General features: G+C 38.6%; 1 protein-coding gene across 1 annotated transcript; it reads left to right on the top strand.

Annotated features, from left to right (window-relative positions):
- The first annotated feature begins 1,043 nt into the window (after positions 1 to 1,043).
- On the top strand, positions 1,044 to 21,734 carry RCBTB1 (RCC1 and BTB domain containing protein 1). Its single transcript, XM_082491779.1, has 11 exons — positions 1,044 to 1,193; positions 1,755 to 1,905; positions 2,394 to 2,560; positions 4,906 to 5,064; positions 6,138 to 6,245; positions 7,177 to 7,319; positions 10,151 to 10,341; positions 15,668 to 15,794; positions 16,277 to 16,428; positions 17,113 to 17,243; positions 20,347 to 21,734. Exons 1-11 carry the CDS (start codon positions 1,050 to 1,052, stop codon positions 20,485 to 20,487), a joined length of 1,614 nt encoding a protein of 537 aa, XP_082347905.1. The 5' UTR covers positions 1,044 to 1,049; the 3' UTR covers positions 20,488 to 21,734.
- Positions 21,735 to 22,463: the final 729 nt, after the last annotated feature.

Here is a 22,463-nt window from a genome sequence, read left to right as displayed (position 1 = left end):
AGCAACAAAGCAAAGAAGGGGGGGGGAGGGATAGGACTGGAGCAAACAAACAAAAGGGAAAGAACTAAATGTTGATGAAGGATGGCATCTGGATAGAGACTGCATTTCTCTATTCTGCCTTTTTTTTTTTTTTTTTTTTTTTTAGTGGTTTATTGTGATTTGTAGCATGTCACTGACGTTCTGTGGAATTCTCCATCTAGTGCTTTTCAGATTTCACAAAACTTGCTAATGCCCTCGAGCATGGTTCATGGATTGTCAGTGGCAGAATCTCTTCAGGGTAGGAGTGATGTTACAATTTTTATGTGCAGAATTGAAGGCCTAAATAAGCTCTGCAGGTTTGTGTTGACTGTCAGCTTTGTTCTTGAGCAGGTGCAATTGCCTTGAGGAAACTGGGAAGAAGGAGCATTGTGGAAGGATGGATTGTATACGTCTATGTTTATATGTCTATACCCAGACAAGTTTCCAGCTTTTGATGTGGTCCAGCTTGTTTCTAAATAACAGATTATGACAATTATCACTTAATCACTTTTCTCTGATGTGTTTCACTGCTTAATTTTACAAACTTGTGTGTTTATCTCATGCTTTTGTGCTCTCACAAATAGTTTTTGACCATAATAACAGCTTTTGATTATGCAAGATGTGGCAGATTTGGGTCATATACTCAACAGCCCCAGCGACATTCTCTCTGAAAATGCCCTCAGAAATCCACTCTGCCACCAGTGGGTGTTTACTAGCTCACAAGCTTTTAACAAATTTGCTTGTAGAACAGCAGATGTTCAGCTGTACTGAATACAGCTTACTTAAATACCCTGTTAAGAAAAGATCTGCTCTTCCAGTGTCCTACCAGTGACTTGCTATTTCTTCACCTTAATACATGGAAATATAGTTACATGTTTCATATAGAATAGAATGTTATGCTTTCAGAGACACAGCATGTGTCTTTCATTTAAAGGAAATTATCTTGTTGCCTGATGATGAAAGTGCAAAATACACCTTTTAATAAGCTTTTGTTTTTATTACAGAAATGTCATCTTACTTGTAGAAACGTCATGACACACAGCAGCATCATGGTGGACGTAGGAAAGTGGCCAATATTTACCTTACTGTCACCTCAAGAAATAGCATCTATTCGGAAAGCATGTGTATTTGGTACATCAGCCAATGAAGCTATATATATAACGCACAATGATGAGGTAAGGCTGTAATGAAGTGCAACATATACTCTACAATTAATTGTTTTCAGAATCCGCTGAACACTTGTAAATGAATAGCTTCTCAAAAGCATTGTGTGAAATTTGTATATTTCAAAGCATGTTGGATGCAACTTGTAATTTTTTTTAGTTTGTATGGGGACAATGGAGTATTTAGAAAAGAAGTTCTGGTAGCTTGAAATTAAGTGCAAGCACTCCAGGTATGAAGATATAAAATGAGATTATGGCTTGCTTTTTGCAAACCACTTTTAAAAGAAGATGGTGTCTTTAGCTTTCACAGTTTAATACTTTTTGTAGTACAGCTCCTGCAAATAAGAAGCCGAGCTTCCAGACCTGCACAGATCTGAAGAATTCAGACTCATCAGTTAAATTCCAAAGTGTCCCCATGCTGACTCCTGAGCTTATTAACTTTCGTGAGGGAAGTCTCAGGCTCTCAAGAGTCCATGGCCAAACTCTGTCCTGGCTTTATGAAGACCTGGGTATTACCACATCTGTGCATGCCTGAGTACAAATCACTTGTAATGAGTATTCCTGTTTTTTCAGGTATTTGTTTTTGGACTGAATTGCAGTAATTGTTTGGGAACTGGAGATAATCAGAGCACAATAGTACCAAAGAAATTGGAAGCCTTATGTGGAAAGAAGATTTCCAGTCTCAGTTATGGAAGTGGACCCCATGTTGTACTGTGCACTGAAGGTAAAAAATTAACATTTAGTATAGAAACATAAGTTACAGATCTTAAATTCCACTTGCATGTAACAAGAATGGATCGAGGTGTATTTGTATTAACTTGTAATTGGGTAATGTACACTAAGGGGTTCCAATTAGTCTTAACTGGAATGAAATGTAGTCTGTAATAGGTAAAGTAAGTTTCTGTTACATTTCCAGTATGTTACAACTGTAGAGTTTTACTCTATAATTTATGACATACTCCGTCCTACCTGTGCACTTTCATGTGTTTCCACAATAAATCTAGAGGTTATACTGTGATATATGTATATAGAATAGTTGTATACAAAGTATATGATATTTTAGTATACAAATGATTCTTGTAATAGTTTCACTATTTGTTAATGTCCTTTCACTGTCATGTTGGCATTTTTTTAATTGCTTACAATTCTGTCTATCTTAACTTCCTTGGAATTTTTGGTGGCTTTTATTCATAAACTTAAGTCCTTTTGCAGATGGTGAAGTGTATGCTTGGGGACATAATGGGTACAGCCAACTTGGGAACGGCACAACCAATCAGGGCATTACTCCTCTTCAAGTTTGCACAAATCTATTAGTGAAGAAAGTGGTGGAAGTAGCTTGTGGCTCTCATCATTCCATGGCACTATCGTTTGATGGGGATGTAAGTTGAAACCTGTTCAAATCTCCTAATCTCCTCCTTGAAGTGAATAGTACAGGTGACCTTGCAGCCTGAAGTTCTCTTTCTGTACAACCTAACCTTTTCTCCTGCTTCCTCAAACTACCATGTCCTTTTCTTCAGAGCAGACTTGAAAACAACTCAAAAACCCCTCCACCCGCAAATCCCAACAAAAAAAACACCAACCCAACCACAAAAACAAGGGAATAAAAGCTTAGTAAACTGTTACATCTTTCATTTATTGTATGTCTCACAGGGATGAGACCAGAAAGCTGTGCCACTTACAGGTAAAATGATGTTTTATAAGGTGCAAAATGTAACATTGTTATTTGCTTGCAATTCTGTTATTTAAGGGGTATATTGAGTTGTTTGTATTCACTGATTAGCCTTTAGTCTGTTTCTTGTAGTCTTCATGATTTCCATGCTGGTACTGTAAAAGAACGTGTCTCTGCACACCTCTGAACACTTTTGTGTGTAGCTAATGAAAGAGCACTTGGTTTATATCCAAGTCTGCTTTATGCTACTTGTTTACATGGCTTAAGGCTATGTGTCATGGGAAACATGTGCAATTAGTTTCCAGTTAGTCAGACTTGACCAGTGTGTGTGTATCTGATTTGAGTTGCATGTTACTGCATGGAGGAAAGCCTGGTTTCAGCTCTGCTTTAACAAAAGAAGAGTTCTGATTTCAAAACCTTTCTAACAATGAAAATTAAAACTATAATTCTTTCCATCCTAGTAATCTGAACATGCCTCTGTTAAGGTTTAGTATGGCATCATAGTGCAACAGTAATACAAAGCAGTAAATCAGTATTTTGAGGGTAGGAAAGAGACATTGGGTTAATTTAAGTGGATGGTGTTGTATCTGAAAGGAGAGCCTATGCTTTGGAAAGATCTTCATGTTGTCATGTTTGTCTTGGCTAAACTATAAACTTTGGTTTGCATGTGGGGAGGCAAGGGTGTTCATGTTTTAGTTAAACTAGTGGTGCCAGCTGCTGTGTGGTAGTTGCCGGTGGTGGCCATGCTGTCTCTTGTGATAAATGTGACATGCTTGAAATTTCAATAGAAGCGGGGGAGTTTCTTTGTACTTACCACGGAGTTGATATTTGCAGCTTGATTGCCATTGTGACTAGTTAATGTACTATAAATCCATCCCTAGCATAACTTACAGTAGCTTAGTCTATTTGTGCTCTGTGGTTTTATCTGTACCAGAGTTGATTATACTGAAAGCAGCAAAATGTGATAAGTGGAGTTTTATTTACAGAAAGATTTGGCTGCAAAACCCTTGTGACTTGATATAGCTGGAGTTTCAGAGAGGCATTAAAGTTGGAAGTATTCATGGAAATACTTGGCATAATTGATTTGGTTTTTTTGGTGGCAGGGGAGGTGTTTGTTTCTAGTGACTGACTTTTGATTTGGTGTCGCAGTAAAGAGGTGGCTTCTGGCACCAAAGGATGTGCAGACTTCACATTAAGGTATCTGTCTGTGTGCTTTTACTGGCTAGCATGTTTGTGGCTGGGTATTTCCAAGAGGACAAGCTTTTTAGCTGGGTAAGGCACCAGAGAATGAACTATCAGAAATAGTTTTATGCCAAGCTATGGGTGTATATGCACATAATAAAAATTGAAGGAACTGAAAATACAAAGCTATAAATATATTATTTTTTTTCTATAGTAAACTATTTCCCTGTCTTCTGGACTTCTAGATGAAAGGAACCAATATCTTTGGTTGTATTATTATTAGTTTGCCACTGGCAAACTTTGAACTGTTAGAGATGGTGCTTTTTTGGTAATGTCATTGAGTAAGAGAGTTTTGGTACTGTGAAACATTGGCTGACAAAACTATCTCCTTTCACACCTCTTGAAAGATATAAAAGAGGTATTAAGGGTGTCCAGCAATAACCTGGTTTGGAGTTATATGAAGAAAACTAAATAGCTGTAAAATGGGGAGTTCAGCTTGTCTGTGAAACAAATTGTATTCTGGCTTACATTCCTTTTTCCAACATCATGAAAGCATAAAGACAGTCCACTCGCTATGCCCCTTGTCTTAGGCTGACTTATATTTAATATGGAAATATGTTCCTTATTCCTCTTATAGTCAGATGCTCTGGTTCTGTAGCAAGAAGCTGAAAAAAGTGCTATGTTCATATTTGCTAGATGAGTCCTATTGCTGTTTATAATTTTTAGCTGTTGAAAATTAATTTAAAACATTTTAGCTCATTAAATCAGATAGTTCACCCAATCTGATGCTGACTACAGTAAGATTATAATTTATTACTATCATTATTATTATTAAGGCTTAAACTGCAGGTTTTTGTTTGTTTTTATGGACAGCTGTACGCTTGGGGCTATAATAACTGTGGTCAAGTTGGATCTGGATCTACAGCAAACCAGCCAACTCCTCGTAGAGTTTCGAACTGTTTACAGTGTAAAATGGTAGTTGGCATTGCTTGTGGTCAGACCTCCTCCATGGCTGTAGTAAACAATGGTGAGGTAAGCATTGCTGCATTTTCACATTCTCTCTCTGTTACCCGAACTTATGAGATTAATGTCTGAATGTGGAGAAATGCTGACATGGAGTGCTCAAGTTATAGAGTTGTATTGATAACTTCTGTGAGACCAGTTTAAGGAAAACTGCAATTAACTGGAGATGCTGTCTTTACATTAAACAGTCCTTCTTATGGCAAAGACTATTGGAACATAATTCTTAATGAGTTTGCAACTGCAGGAATTGGAACAGTTGTATTAAGCATGTCTGTCTTATTTCAATAGATTGTTTAACATATTTCTTCATTAGATTTTTTTGAAAGTGTACACAATTAAATGGTTAATCTGTCTGCAAGAATATACTGACTGATCCTGGTTCTTAAACACATTGCTTAATCGCCAGCAACAAAACCAAATGAAGCTTTTGAACATTGCCCTAATACTGTGCTCCTGTTCTGTTCCACATGGCATCATAAACTTATCTTGCTTCTAGGTATGAACTGTAACTTCAATTTTACTGCATTTCACCAAACTCAGAGCATAGCATTTCTTTGTATTGTATCTTTGGATTGTAAAAATCCGTGAGGTTGAGATGAGCTTTCATTGTATATAGTTTTGTCTTGATTATAACATAACGAAACTAAAGGATATTAGAGCTAAACTGGGACTTCAGTTTAAATTAATCCAATAGCTCATCAGATAATCAGAATAACTAATTTCTTGTTTTCCTTAAAAAAAGAAAAAGTAGTAAGGAGAAAGGAGGGTGTAAAAGTCAATGAAAATGTTGACGCTGTGTGAGAGATTTTGGTGTATTGGAAGTTTATTGCAAAATTCCTAGTTCTTCAAAGACAAATCTATTTCGGAATGCTTCTTTAAAAAATAAATGCAGGATTGAAAAGTTGAATACAGTCAGTCATTGCAGTATACTTGCTATCTTTCAGCCTACTCTATATTGCTCTTGAAATAGTGTACAGCTTTTTAAGCAGATGTACTTCTTTGATTTGTGCTTGATACTAAGTCTTAAATGTTCTATGCTTCTACAGAGCAGTGGGTTAATTTTGTTTTCCTTTTGCAATTAGGTTTATGGCTGGGGTTACAATGGCAATGGTCAGCTAGGTCTTGGAAACAACGGCAATCAGTTAACACCATGCAGAGTGGCAGCGTTACATGGTGTGTGTATACTCCAGGTATGTCTAATATGGAAATGAAAATGCAGTTTTAGCAAATGCTAGAAAAATGAATGCATCTTTGGAATCTTATGTCTGCTTCTAGATTTCACAGTTCAAATACTGATATTTTTTTAGCTCCTATACGTTATATTAGGCTTCTAAAAAGTGCAGGTGGGCTGTAAAATACTTGCTGTTGTAAATGTTGTGAATGATTTAAAGTTAGTTAGTATAACTAGAAATAAATTGTGCTGTGGATACAAATTGCATCTGTTACAAAGCTGAATGAATGAAATGCATTAACCAAAGACAAGAAATGAAGGGGAACAAGATGTTCAAATCAGATTCCACGTTAATATTATAATTAGCCCTTCAGAAGTGAGGTGAGAGGGAAAATGAATCATGGGTGTGGGTTTGATTGTTTGGTGGTTGGGTTTTGTTTGGTTTTAGTTTTAATTTTTGGCTGGGAAAAAAACCCAAAACATAAAATTGGTATTTCCTGGGTTTTTAGTAAAGTTCTATGGACTTTCATGTGATAACTTGGGTTGAATGGTTGTTGGCTGTTGAACTGCAGCTCTTATAGTTTGTATAGTATTCAAAATAGCAAATTCTGAAAGTATTTCAGAATTGCAAGATGTGATGATGAATTTCACTGTTCTTTCTGTCAAGAGTCTGCAACCGAAACCAAGTAAACGCTAGGGAGACTTTGCAGGAGTGCAGTGGATTATTTAGGAGTAACCAATGAACACTAAATTAATGAAGTTGGGACTTTTCCGGTACTTACAGTTAATGTATTTTGTGTTAGCTTTAAGTACTGAGAAATAACACATCGTAGTTCTAAATGAAGAATGCCTGAGATATTTAACATCAGCTAGACTAAGGTAATGTGTGCAATAATTTTGTTTCTCATCTCTGTTTTGTTTAGTAGTAATGCTTATACATTTACTTACAGATTGCCTGTGGCTATGCGCACACACTAGCACTAACAGATGAGGGTTTGCTCTATGCCTGGGGAGCTAACACTTATGGGCAGCTGGGAACTGGCAATAAAAGTAACCAGCTAAGCCCTGTGCAGATCATGATGGAAAAAGAAAGGTAATCTTGCTGAAGCTGTTTTTGGATTGATAAGTCTGAGCACGTGTTATGCAGTCTCTAGCACTGGAAGCATGCGTGTGTAGGGCTTGGTGGATTGTTTTTCTATCACTTATCCTAAAAGCATAGGAAAAGATGGTAACTTACTCTTTACTGAGTGCTTTTTGCTATCTGTAATGATTATTGAAAGTAAACATACTTTGTATTTACCTGATGTTGAAAGATAATGGATGACTAAGTGTTAGGCTACTGTAAATATGGGTCCTTTGATTAAAAATTTGGAGCTATGAAGGTGATAAGCCAAGGTTTTAAGCTGTATTGAGGCCTACATTCAAAAAAAAAAAAAAAAAAAGGCGGGAAGGAAGCACCACCTTTGTAGAAGTAACATGTGAGGAAAAAACAATTTTCTGAAAGGCTGACAATAGCCAACCACAAAACCAGAACTAAAACAGAACTCAATTTGCAAGGTTGCTAGAGCTAAGGGCAGACAATGCCACTTTTATCAGTGGTACCAGTTAGTAGTTTGTCGTTTCTTAGCTTCCTAGACTCATAAAAGAATAACTCTAACTTGTTCACCCTCTTTCAGTACCCTTGTCATCCTCATATTTGGGATGGCTATTCTGCTGTTCACCTACGAACTTGGACATCAGTCCTATTCTCTGGGCCCATGTGTATACCTATAGATTAATGTACCTCAGTTTGGAAACCTCTTAGTCTATAAATCCCTTGACCTGTAAATCTCTTAACCTGTAATCTCCTCTTAACTAGGAAACGCTTGTGATCATTTTTTTCTCCATTTCTGAAATGTCTTTCTGGGAAGTCATTCCTATTTTTTCCCTGTTTCTCACTTTTAACATTAAATTAAAAGCTCCACAGTACTGAGATTATTTAAGAGCTTAAGAAATGGGTGGGGGAAAAGAAAAAAGAAACCATCACAATAGAAATCACTGAGGTGAGGCTGGCTTGTCTGTGAAGGAACTGACACTAGCGAAGCAAAATTAAATATTCTTTAAAAAAGCACTGGAAGATAAATGTGTATGTACACAAACAAATCAACTTGCTTTTTTAGTTTTCATAGCGATTTACTTATTGCGTGAACTAAGGGGAACTGTTGCATTTAGAACCGTGTGAACTCAAGCATGGGTTTTATTATAAAACTGTTTGCTTAATGACTAAAGGAGGGAGAAAACATCATAGAACTTCTGCTTGGAATCTAAGGGAGACATAAGTCACTTGAACTTACTCATCTTGCTTGACTTGACTCCCTTGGAAACAATGCTTTAAGTGGGTGAGCTGTCATTTCCCACGAAGCATATTACTACTACTTGTCCTGGTATTTTCTATAGTCTTTTATATAACTCTTGTCATTTGTATGTAATGCTGGTGTATAGTTACTCTGAAAATAATAATTTGTTCTGCTAAGAAAAGAAAGTTTGAGGAACGAAGCGGTTTAGGTGAATAGCTATGATGGACAAGAAGTTGCCCCTAAAATAACTACTTTATGATGCCTCACACAGATGTGCTGAAAGATCTCAATGTTGCATTGAAGTTCATAAGTTGATAATGGTGTAAAAGAACCCATTAGTCTTTTATCTGCTAGAAATTATTGATATAAATGCCAAAAGTGATTTTAGATTCTTCGTGTGTTTTATCTTGAAATAACTTTTGCACTTAAAATGTGGCCTTTGTGCTAAAAAAGCTTTTTGCCTGAAAAGCTAGCTCTTCATGGATATTGTTCTGTAAAGAAATAAATATTTTGATATGCATATTCTTAGACTGCTTGGAAAGACATTTATTTGTCCCAGTTGATCTGTTCCTGGCACAAAACCATGAAATCCTCTGATGAATTTTTAGCATGGAGAAAAAACAGGAAAGCGTAGCTTTTCTTTTGAACTAATGCTGGAATTTCCTCTGGTTTTTGATTATTGTGCAAACAGAGACACTGGAAACATTCTTGCAGTTCTTTTAATCGAAGAGCAATTCTTCTCAGGTCTTGTAATGTTTCAGGTAGCAAGATAGGGATTGAATGAGCAGTGGGAGAAGAGAATAGATGTGTGCATCAGCAGCTCTAATATTTTAAGGAAGTATGTAAGGTGGGTGAAAATACTCTGTAAACTTTATTTATAAAACAACCATAGCTCATCAAGAATGTGGATTTCAGAGTGTGTATTCACCTCTTCTCAAATGAATTACTGTCCGTGTTCCATGCTGAATCTCAGTGTTGAGGAAAGGAAACTATCAGCAAAATAAGAAGTCAGAAATGTAGGCAGTAGGTCAGATCTCTTTCTACATACAAAAAAACAGATTAAAGGTGGATTAGAAGGTTTCTTAAAATAGGATTTATTGAAGAATACATAAGATCTTATCTCAAATGAGAGAATTTTTACAACACCTATTTGAAAGAAGTTCTGAAAAATGCTCTGCAAAAATCTTAGTAATGTAACTTTCCTGCCTGTTCCCTAACTGGAAGTTTAGTAAGCTCCATAAGCATTTCTTCTTGAGAATAAGTGTCTGATGTCCATTGGTTTTAAAGGGGAAAAACAAAACTTTGTTTTGCTTCATCCCTTTCCCATGGTGGTGGGAGAAAAGGAGGAATGTCAACTGATGAAAATGACATAATTAAAGCAATACCCGATTACAATAAAATCTACAAGCAATCTGAAAATGTCATTGCAGTTTTTAAATATTGATCTGTTCAAACAGTATGGAGTATGGAGTAGGAGTATGGATGCATAGTTTGGTTGGTTGCCATTTTGCTGGGGCATTTGGAAAGTCCTGTACTTCGGAAAGATTCCATACCTGTAAGTATCTTACAAGGTTTCTTCTGTTTGCAGGGTTGTGGAGATTGCAGCCTGCCACTCTGCTCACACGTCGGCTGCCAAGACCCAGAGTGGCCAGGTGTACATGTGGGGCCAATGCCGTGGGCAGTCAGTGATCTTTCCTCACCTCACTCACTTTGCCTGCACTGACGATGTGTTTGCTTGCTTTGCTACCCCTGCCGTTATGTGGCGTCTTCTATCAGTAGGTGAGAACAAGCTCTGATATGTCAGCCAGTGCTGTGTACAGTGCAATAATCTCTGTGTATATTTGTAGCGATTAGTACAGGATACCACTTCCATAGTACAGGATAACACTTCCGTGACAGGCTGGTTCCTGCTTTAAGGAGAACCAGCAATTAAAAGTAGCTCTTTTAGCTAGTTTTTTGGGGGTGGGTTGTTTGTTTGTTTGTTTTTTCCTGAAGAAGGCAGTCTACTTCAGCAGGTAAGCATTCAGAATAGGGTTAACAAGATTGTTTCTTTGCCAGCATACATCTGGAGAGAACCCTGTTTTACCATTTCACTGTGAATATTGTGTATTTCCTATATTTGTAGTGTTTAAGCTCCAACTCAGGACTCAGAAGGACTCCTGGATTGTTCAACAACTTTTTTTCTCTTAAAACTACTCCTGCTTGGAAGGCTGCTTCTGACGCTTGTTACTTTGGTATCTAACAACTTTGAACTATAAGTGTCGTCTCTAGCTTTCCCTCCTTAGTATTTACCCTTCTGATATGAATATGAATGAGTGAATCTCTCTCTCATGTTTTGTGTGAAGAAAGTAAAGTAACAGAATTTTCATTTTGTGAGATGATATCATAGAATAGTTTGTGTTGGAAGGGACCTTTGAAGGTCATCTAGTCTAACCCCCCTGCAGTAAGCAGGGACATTTTCAACTAGATCAGGTTGATCAGAGCCCCATCCAACCTGACCTTGAATGTTTCCAGGGATAGGGCATCTACCATCTACCTCTCTGGGCAACCTGTTCCAGTGTTTCACTACTCTTATTGTAAAAAAAAAAAAAAAAAAAAAAAAAAAAAAATTCTTCCTTATATCTAGTCTGAAACTTCCCTCTTTTAGTTTAAAACCATTACCCCTTGTCCTATCACAACAGGCTCTGCTAAAAACTTTGTCCCCATCTTTCCTGTAGGTCCCCTTTAAGTACTGAAAGGCCATAGTAAGGTCTCCCCAGAGCCTTCTCTAATCCAGGCTGAACAACCCCAACTCTCTTAGCCTGTCCTCATAGCAGAGGTGCTCCAGCCCTTTGACCATTTTTGTGGCCCTCCTCTGGACCCAATTCAACAGGTCCATGTCTTTCCTGTGCTGAGGGCTCCAGAGATGGACACAGTACTCCAGGTGGGGTCTCACAAGAGCAGAGTAGAGGGGCAGAATTGCCTCTATCAACCTGCTGGCCACACTTCTTCTGATGCAGCCCAGGATACGGTTAACCTTCCGGTCTGCAAGCACGCGTCAGCTCATGTCCAGCTCTTCATCCACCAGTACCCACAGTCATTCCCAGCAGGGCTGCTCTCAACCCCTTCCTTCATCCCTAGCCTGTATTGATACTGGGAGTTGCCCCAACCTAGACGCAGGACTCTGCGCTTGGCCTTGTTGAACCTCATGAGGTTCACGTGGGCCCACTTCTGGAGCCTGTCCAGGTCCCTCTGGATGGCATCCTGTCCTTCAGGCATGTCAACTGCACCACTCAGGTTGGTGTCGTCCACGCATTTGCTGAGGGTGCACTCAAATCCCACTGTCTATGTCATTGATGAAGATATTGAACAGTACTGGTCACAATACGGACCCCTGAGGGACACCACTTGTCACTGATACCTGTCTGGACATCGAGCTGTTGACCACTACCCTCTGGATGTGACCATCCAACCAATTCCTCATCAACTGAATAGTCGACTCATCAATTCCATATCTCTTCCATTTAGAGAGCAGGATGTTGTGGGGGACTGTGTCAAAGGCCTTACAAAAGTCCAGATAAGAGGACATCTGTAGCTCTTCCCTTGTCCACTGATGTAGCCACTGCATCATAGAAGGCCACTAGGTTGGTCAGGCAGGACTTGCCCTTGGTGAAGCCATGCTGGCTGTCTCAAATCACCTCCCTGTCCTCCATGTACCTTACCATAGCTTCTAGGAGGATCTGTTCCATGATCTTACGAGGCGCAGAGGTGAGGCTGACAGGTCAGTCATTGCCAGGGTTCTCCTTTCTACCCTTTTTAAAAATGGGTGCGGTGTTTCCCTTTTTCTGGTCACCGGGGACTTCACCTGACTGCCATGACTTTTCAAATATCACGGAGAGTGTCTTGGCAATAACATCAGCCAATTCCCTCAGGACTCTGGGATGCATCTTGTCAGGTCCCATAGATTTATGGATGTTCAGGTTCCTTGGGTGGTCACAAACCTGATCTTCTCTTACAGTGGGAGGGACTTTGCTCTTCAGTCCCTGTCTTGTGGTGCATCCACTCAAGAGGCATAGGGAGAGAGATTGACAGTGAAGACTAAGGCAAAAAAGTTGTTGAGTACCTCAGCCTTCTCCTCATCCATATCTCTCTGCTCAATTTATTTTGACTTTCCCCAAAGACAGGCGGACTTGTAAATAATAGTCCCAGTATAACAAGACTCTAATATGATTGTTTTCTCTGTTGGAACTCTCTTCTTATGCTGCCTTGGATTATGCTTTGGGATGTGGTCTCTGTGACCAACAAATAAGCCCAAGCTGCCTTCTTGATTATCTTTGATTCACCTGCTGCTAATTTTTATTTGACCCTGAATGTGCTATGAAGTGCTTAGCTTGCTGTTAGCTTGCACTTCCTTGAAAAAATGGTGTTTTCTTGTTCAAAACATGAAGATGTTTTCATCTTAAGTCTGCCACTTTGGTTCTCAAGATTGTTTAGATCTAATGTGTTTTCATATTGACAACAGATCCTAATTTTGTTAGTTGCTGTACAAAATTGGGTTTGTGGAGGGATCACATCCTACATAACCTTTCTCCAGACTCAGACTTTATCTTTGCATGTGGCTTGTCCTAACCCAACTTTTCCATCACAATTTCTCATTTAGCATGTTATCACATTTATGAAGGTCCAGAAAACAGCGTCTCGTCTATAGAGGAAAACAGAATAGTTTTAGTAAAGAGAGAGAAGATTAGCTTGGAGTTATCTGCTTCTGGGTAAATCCAACTCTTGTTTTATCCCACTTCTCACTTTCTCCATTCTCTAATCCTCTGTGATATGTGTTAGTCTTGCCCTCTGTAGAGGTCTGATGGTTGTCCAGGTCTGTTGCCTTTTGCTAATAGTGATGACTATCTCCCCAGTTTCAGTACCTTTCAAGTTACTGATTTTTATGAAGTATTCCCAGACTGAGTATAACAAGGTATTTGAATTTTGTTCCTGTATTTTAATTTCTCTTAGCCTTTGGGGGTTCTTCCTCCTTTATTCTGATAATCCACTTACTGAATATTTAAATCAAAAGCATTAATCTGGGGGGCACGTTTAATCTCAATTTTCCATATGCATTTTCTTCCTTCCCCACTTTTCTTTTTATTAATATAGGTTTAAAAAAATGCCTTTTTTTTCTTTTTATGGTGCTGTGGTTTTCTTTTTTTTTCTTTAGTGGGAGCTAGCTCTGCATAAAGGTTATTGTTTTACTTCCAGTTATGATGGCTCTGCCAGAAAAATGATTCAGTCACTCAGGATTGGCTGTGGTGAAGCACAAACCTGCAGCCTTTATTGAGGAATGAACTTAAGGTATTTGGAGTGAAAATTGATCTACTGCATAGCTTAAGCTAAGCTGATGACCTAGAAAAGAATCACATGAGCAAATGGAGAGGGATTGGAGCATGGTTTAGTTAACCCTGATGAGATGCAGGTTCTGTGAATGATCCATGTAAACTGGAGAAGTGTATGCTCTCTTGTGGCATAAACATGACTTACAGCAGTTTGTTATAGCAGTATTTCTTTTTAAATACCAACTAATTTAGCTGTCCCTGATGGTGAAGAGTAATTCGTGGATTGTACATTGTGTGAGCTGGCACAGGCAGGACGCAGGAACAGCCACAAAACCATGGATGAAATGCAAAGAATAAATTTATTTTCATTGCCTTGCCAACACAGGGATCCCTGAGGCAGCACCCAGGCAGACTCACACAAGCAGAGATGCAGGCACCACAGAGCTCAATCCATGATAGAGGATCACCGAACCTGCTGGTTTTGCCTGTTTATCAAGGATTTGTGCAGACGTTGTTTACCACTGTGCTTTGATCTTTCCTACAGCAGGGCAGGAATCTCAAGCATGTTCAGTAGGGTGCCTCTAAGTCTATCACAGGCCTATGTTAGCTGAACACAGATGTTCTACTTGTTCAACTCACAAGGCTAAACAACAATTAGTATGAGATATGTGGTTTTCGACACCCCAGCTGCAAGTCACTTGAGCATGTTTACAATCCTCCTCACCAGTCTTCCATTATTTTCCCACATATATGGATAAACAGTAGTCAGTCCTGTGGGATGCAGGAGACAGACCACATCCCATTATAGTGGAAATCCACTTATTTTTTCTTTTCCATACTTTGTTTCTTATAAACCATGTGTTTTGAAACACACTTTTAAGATGCATCAACAGAAACTTCAAATCATGGGTTAAATTAGGTTTTCTAAAACTAAGAGTTCTTTCTTTACCACATGCCTAAGCCAGCTTGCGCTGCGACTTTTGTATGACTTCTAGAGGCAGAGAACGGGACCTCTGTGGGACCAGTGCCATTGGCCTTAATATAAAGAACTGTCAAAGAGCTTTAATCCACTTCCAAATTGCTGAAGTCCTGTGTCCTTTGTTGTACCAAGAACACAGTATCTACCGTGTCTTTTCTTCAACAGCTCTGCTTTTGGATTTTTCTGTTGTCATAACTGACTAATAAACTGAGTATAATGGTGTCAGTGATAGTTTGTGTTAGTGGACCCCGGCAAAGACCTTAACAGACAACCTGCAGGCTATATCCAATCTGCCAGCACAAAAAAGTGGCCAACTGGTGACATGTTTTCTTACTATTTAGGCTCAGATTACACTGTGTCAGTGCTGCTGAAATACTGTACACCGTGTCTCAAGTGAGTTGCAGGTGATGCTGTAGAATCCCACTACCAGCAGTTTGCAGGTTGCAGAACTGAGCTGACCCAGCACTAGCACTGAGCTGCCAAGAGGCTGGCAATTTCACGGGTGGCGCCCAGGCGGAGAATGAGAGAGGAAGTTCTCCAGGTACTTTGCTTGGTGCGGTGCTACCTCTGTGTAATGAGCTGGAATGCGAACTGCTGACTGCTGCTGCCAGTAGCTGGACTGTGGAGCAGTCCTTGCCAACAGGAAATGGTATTGGATTAATTCATTCTTCCCATTTCACAGCTTAAGCCAATGGAGCCCTGATACTGACCTACTTTACTTGACATACTCTTAGTTGAGCTACTAGTTTTAGTTAGTGGTGTGTATGTTCTGTTTAAGATGCTTAACATGTTTGTTTTTGTTTTAAAATTGTTTCTGTAGAGCATGAAGACTTTTTAACAGTAGCAGAATCTCTGAAGAAAGAGTTTGACAGCCTAGAAACCTCAGACCTAAAGTTCCGTGTGGATGGAAAATACATCCATGTCCACAAAGCTGTTCTGAAAATCAGGTAGTGGTCACATTTCACAGCTCTTGTTTATGTAGAATAACTTCTTGTTATTGCATCTGATACTGGGGGCGGGGAGTAAGGGGTAAGGACAGACCCCTAGACCTGTAATATATAGCACCTATGTATCCACAATCACTTTAAAGGAAGTCATTGTAAAAGGAATTCAATCAAAACTCTGTCTTAAAATGGTCCATATTCGGTTTTCACTAAGCCTATTTGTTGTTTCCAGGAAAATTAATTCTGTTAAGTTAGTCTGATTGCAATGTACACACAGACGGTCTGTAGCATAGATCAAATATGAGTTTTATCTTGATGCACAAATATAACATTAGGAACGAAAATATGGACCACATGCTGTGATGGGGTATGGCAAAATATTTGTGAACATTGCAGAGCATACCAAATACATATTTCAGGGGGACTGTAATGTAACATTCATGTGTACATATAATAGTGTTCCAGATGATGTCTTTGTCTCTTAGGTGTGAACACTTCAGAACCATGTTCCAGTCATACTGGAATGAGGATATGAAGGAAGTGATAGAAATAGACCAGTTTTCTTATCCTGTGTATCGTGCCTTTCTTGAGTACTTGTATACAGACAGTGTTGACCTTCCGCCTGAAGATGCAATAGGTATTGCTTATTGTCCAATTATGTTAGAAATGAGCATCCAGAAAAACTGAGATAGGGGATGCAGAATAAATGTATTAACATAGGCTTCTAGTCTAGCCTACAATGCATTTTACTGGTGATTAATTAAGCTGTTTTTAAAATACTGTTGTAGCAAATTTACAACAGCAAAAGTGTTGCATATTTAGAAATAAATTATGAGTAGTTTTTTCAAGGTTGGGAGAGAAACTGTTTCTCTGGGTTAAAATACTTGCATATTTTACTAAATTGAGTGAATTATTGTTTAGGATAATATGAAAGAATCTCAGTAGATCTAACAGGGGAAAGTTGGACAGCAGAGCAAAGAGCAAGTTGTAATTCAAGCACAGATTTTTATAACAGTACCTTTTTACTTGTGTTGTGGTGCCTGTTTTGTGACAGGTCCACTTGCAAGCAGTTAGGTATGCAAATCAGTGCAACAGCTTGCATATTTACAGAGATTAACAGGATTGTGGCTTGAGGTTATAAAAGGCCTTTCTTCCTGTGTAATAGTAAAATACATTCTTCTGAATAGTGACCTACTTGCAAAAAGCGTGTTATAGACATTGCGTGCAGATTACATATGCAACTGTACCCCAGGAGCATAAACTGTTGTTGAAAGAGCAGAGATCATTACAACTGACTAACACGATGGCATTTTAATTGCAGGGCTTTTGGACTTGGCTACTTCATACTGTGAAAATAGGCTGAAAAAACTGTGTCAACACATTATCAAGAGAGGAATTACTGTGGAAAATGCGTTTTCATTGCTTTCTGCTGCTGTCAGATATGATGCAGAGGTAAACTTCTAAACTACAATCTCTTAAATAGGTGGCTGCTTTCTGATTTAAACTATGGAGCAAAGCAGCCAGTTATATTTTCATATAAACTCTATCTGACTTACTATCAGATAATACTATTTGACATTTTCAGAATTTGAGATCTCTGGACTTGTAAAAACTGTATTTGCAATGATGAGAGATGTATCTTTTTTTTTTTTTTGGTAAACCAGTACTGGTAAGGTGAACTAGTACACAGATATCTAAAGATTACTTAAGTCCCAGAAGTCCCAGACTGAGACTCCGTATCTGTAAATCCTTGCATTGCTTAATTTCATCGTAAAAGGTTATGACACTGTGCCATGCTTCATGAATTACTATTTTGGGGCAGGGGGGAAACTGTAACAAAAAAAATTCTGAGGATAAAACCACTAACTGAAACAAGGGAAGGGTTTAAATACAAAGCAAAAGATACGACATTATGAAAATGAGTCTTGTAAGCTTTAAGTTACTTATTTGTAAGGTTGTGTGGTGTGTGTGATGTCATATGGTGGTAGGTTTGGGGATTGATTGCATTTGGGTTTTTTTGATTGGCAGCGTGGTTTTTTTTTTGTTGGCTTTTTTGTTGTTTATTTTGTTTAGCTACAGTCAGTCTTTCAGTCTCCGTGGTATGCTAATGAAATGGCAGGATAAGAACTGCTTTATGGGCCTAATAAAATTTGAAGACAGAGAAACGCTATGTGAAAAGGGGGGAAGGATAGCGAAACTTCCCTGCTGCATAATGTCCGATTTCACTACTAGGTCACTAACATGTTGCTTCGTGAACTAATCAGGAAGTATTCCTGGGCTGGCTTCAACTATTTGTGTTCAGCATAGTATCTGTACATCTTGTTTGCAACTTTCGCGACTGGTTAGTTTTTAACTTGCTACTTATGCTTATAAAGCAGTTTTGGTACTCAGTAAATCAACTCATTGCTCTTTCTTGTACTTAATATCCAGCAATTGGCATGCAGATGCCCTAACCTGTTTCAGAACCTTGTAGTGTGTTGCTTGTTTGATATACCTTACCCAAAGGGCTGTGTTAGTGTCTGAATTGCAGCTTCAGCTCTACTGTGAATAACTATTTCTTTGGTGGGAGTTCACAGGAGATAGGAAGATTTGCATATTTTAGCCTTGAAAAGTTGTTTGCAGGATAGGTCTTCAGTGTGATTGATTCTGCTTGTAAAGGTTAGAAGGAATCCAGTTACTATGCCTTGGCTGTACCTCACTAGCTAAATGAAGTTTAAAGTTAGAACAGTCAGCTTAAGTGCTACATCAGGGAAAGAATGGGTGACACTGAGGGGGTTGAGTTTTAGTAGAAAGTGATTTTTACATGCAGTAATGCTAGGTGGGGGTCTTGAAATTGGGTGATGTAGTTCCTTCAAGGGACTGTGCGTCTAGAAGACAACAGTTAAAAGAAGCTGCTTCACTAATTTAAAATACCTCCATGACATTAAACTCTTCTATACTTTCTTTTGGTGACTGACTGAATTGAAGTGGTTAGAATTAGGTCAGGTCTGGCTTCTTATTGTAGCTTTTAAAATAATCATTGGATGTACCTTGTGCCTTTATTCACTTAAGTCTATATTAAGTACAGTTTGCTGGGAGTGCATCCATCTGTAAATGAAATTCAGCCATTTTTTTATACAGAACTTTGAATTTTCCAAAGTTACTTACTAATACTACAATATTTGTTTATTGTATGCTTCTGTTGCATTGACTTGAAATATGAATTTTTTTAATAAAGCAGTGCAAAATATTGTAATGTGTATGATGTAATTTTGTTTAAAATGCTAGTTCATTCTGTTATTTAAAAAAAGAAAACCCTCAGTGTTCAGTTCTAATAAGCTTGTCTTTTTTCGTTGCACAGATGCCACACAAGTCAAGATCTGCAGCTTCAGAATGCCTGGTTTTAGGCCAGGATGTATTTTTATATTATTGTTGTGTCAAGAACTCTCACTGGCACACAGTTGCCGTAGCTTTCAGTATTGACCTTAAGTGAAAACATGAATACGAATCAGTCTTCCATACCTCATATGGCTCAAAGAGCTTGTTATGCCTTACTGCAGCGCCCAGTCTGCTAAGCAGCTAAGGAAGGGTGTGTTCTCATGTAAAAGTACTAGTTCTACACACTTATAATATAAGGAAGAAATTAGTACAGGGTGGGGAGTTGCTATTTTGTAAGGGCTGCAGCATGCTCCTTATAGCATCTTAGATCTGCACCATGAAGAGTAGATTTCCTCCTCAAAAGAGGAGTTGGAAACAATCTGAGTGGGAAGCATTCTGTGGTCAACCTTATATTGACAATGACTGTCTCTTGTTTTTTTTAGACATCCTTTCTCTCTGACATCATGCGGGTGCAATGATGGTTGTGAGGCTTTTCTAACCCTTAAATGGAAGGCACTTCCAAGTAGACTCAAATATCCAGAGCCCACTTTCTGCGAGAATTCTTATGCCGTATTGTGTTACTGTACTTCTTTTGAATCAGTTTTGGGACATCTGTGAGATACTTTGTCTGTTTCTAATGCACAGAAAGGCCTCCTGCCTAAACTGCTTTAAGACTACTTAGTGTATACTTGCATTGAACCTGGTGACATGCAATTTCAAGGCTTTAGTTAAGCCCTTAACTAAGCAGGAAGCCAAGCAACCTTACATATAGATTTGAGTTTATATTATGGGACGACAGAGCTGAATTTTCTTAATCCACAGTCTTGGTTGTATATCATTACCCCAAGACATCCTATTTGCGTTTGGTTTTAATAGTTGTCAATGAATGCAGATGGAACTCTTCAAGTGGGAAGACTTTCACGATATATATTCCTCAGAACAGCTGATTTTTGTGACTGCAGCTATATAGTGAGAACACAATTATAGTTCCTTTTCCCTTTGTAACCATGTTATTTGGGTAGAATTACTATTTTCTGTTGCATTTGCATAGTGACTGTGGGGAAAAACACTGAAAGCCACTGGGTTAATGTGTGTGTCTAATTCTCTGGAAAAATAAAGCATATACAGGCATTTGTGCCTGAATGTAATTTTCTGTGATGGAAGCAAAAATAATAAGTTTTTTTTTTTTTCTTTTTAGGACTTAGAGGAATTCTGCTTTAAGTTTTGTGTCAATCATTTGACAGAAGTGACACAAACAACAGCATTTTGGCAAATGGATGGACCCCTGCTAAAGGAATTCATTGCTAAAGCCAGTAAATGTGGAGCCTTTAAGAACTGAAATGAGGCTGTAAGTTACGGGTGTTTGTAGGGAGTTTTTGCAGTTATAACAGGATGTCATAACTGTACAGGTAAAAGCAAGTGTTGTCTGATCTCTTGTACCAGAAGATGTGAAAAGCCACAGTAAAAACAAATGTTTTCTGTGCTCAAGAGTGAACTGTTGTAAAAACGTCAAGCAAAATATTCACTTGCATTTAGCAAACCTGGGTGGTGGAACCAGCTCAAGATTTCAGACAGAGAGACGAAACACTGCAGCGTGCAAAGGACACCAGCTGGTATTAAGGACTTACCTTTTTAGCCTAGGAAATTTCAGTTCTAGCACCACCTATTAATATTTTCAATTTACTTTTTGGGGTTGGAGAATAGTCTGACCTGAGCCACTGAATGATGTCACTTAAATCATTAACTCCCGGTGATTATGAAGAAGCAAATGGCATGGATATCTCTAACTGCATTTGCATGATTGTGAATGAATTTGCCATTTGCTGTGTGTAATTTACCAAGTGTATCTGGTGCTTAGAAAAGTGTGCAAAAATAATATGTCTTCAAAGCCTACACAAGTGACTTTGAAGAAAGGGGTAACTAGCAAATCTAATTCCAAGTAAATCTCTGTATTTGGGTATACCTTAATATAAGTTGTAACGTTGTCATGGATGGAGTCATGCACTTCACTCATAAGACAGAAGCAACAATATAGTTTGTTAACACGCTGTTTTATATCAATAAAGTTCCGTGGTAAGTGGTTGAACAAAATCTGATGGCAAGGTACACTTGGTTATTTATTACATAGCGGACAGGGTCACACAGTCTGTCAGGGAGACCCTCCTGTTGAGTCATGAGGTTCAGAAAGGATCCCCTTAGTTTCTAAATTCCTTGTCAGAGAGGAGTCTAGGTGCATCTGGATCCAGTCCTCGTCCCACACTTAGTCAACGGTTTATGTCTAAAGGATTATATACGTGCAATCAGTCCTTTAGCTAAGATTTCAAAGTTTAGCATGCTATTAATCACCAAACCTCTCAACCTCGAGGAGTAACCTTGAGAGGTGTCCCTGCTCAAGGGGAGATCCTGGTGTGCAGCCTGCTGCCCTGCAGGAGAGCTCAAAGGGCTCTTGGGTTACTCACTAGTTATGGGGTAAGATGATTGACTCATAGTCATATTTGCATACTGTCTCCCTTGAATCTACTTTGAGCCAGACGCATCCATCACAACCAGAGGCATCCATCACAACTGCCACTGGTGGTTATTGTTTGAGCAGGATTATGGGAAAAGGTCAGGTTGGGGGCAGGGCGGGGGAGGACACAATCACACTCCACACTGTGACTATAGTCAATTCATCTTATTCTCAGAGTGGTGGTATGATCACCTCTTGCCTCTGTGCCATAAATGTGTATTGATGATTTATGCGCTTACAGATCCATGGCAAGTAGATAGTGAAGTATTGCTGTTTGCTCTGTATTAGTTTGTATGTTTGGGGCGGTTGGAGTTGGGTTATTTGTTTTATCATGTACCAAGCCTTTATATACAATATGATTATAAGCAATAAACATACTAAAGTTAGAGTTAGTAAAATCACAACTGGGTGAAGCATAAGGTTAAATGCTCCCATTGCTTTTGGTGACCATCCAAGAAGAGTTTCTCACCAATGGTATTCATCCTTCTTCACTCATTCCCAGACGTGATGTATCTCTTCTGTATCTTGATGAATGGTGGTTAGTTTTGTGTCCATTGTTTTGGATGCATTCCAGCAGTTGACACAGGTCATCACGTTGTAGTTTCTTCACCAATGTAAGATTCATTCCAAAGGGGGTAGGCAATAAATCTTGACTCAATGTATAACTTGATTGTAACAATTGATAAGATGTAACAGGAGCTGAATATTTAAAGTTGCATCCCATAATTTTAGTGAAGTTACAAACACAAATATTTGAGTGATTGCTTGTATCTACAGCAAAGTTATCTGTGAATATAGAATCACAA

The sequence above is a fragment of the Vanellus vanellus genome (genome assembly GCF_965231255.1).
Source record: "Vanellus vanellus genome assembly, chromosome: 1".
NCBI lineage: Eukaryota > Metazoa > Chordata > Aves > Charadriiformes > Charadriidae > Vanellus > Vanellus vanellus.
This window is presented reverse-complemented; position numbering and strand designations above follow the sequence as displayed.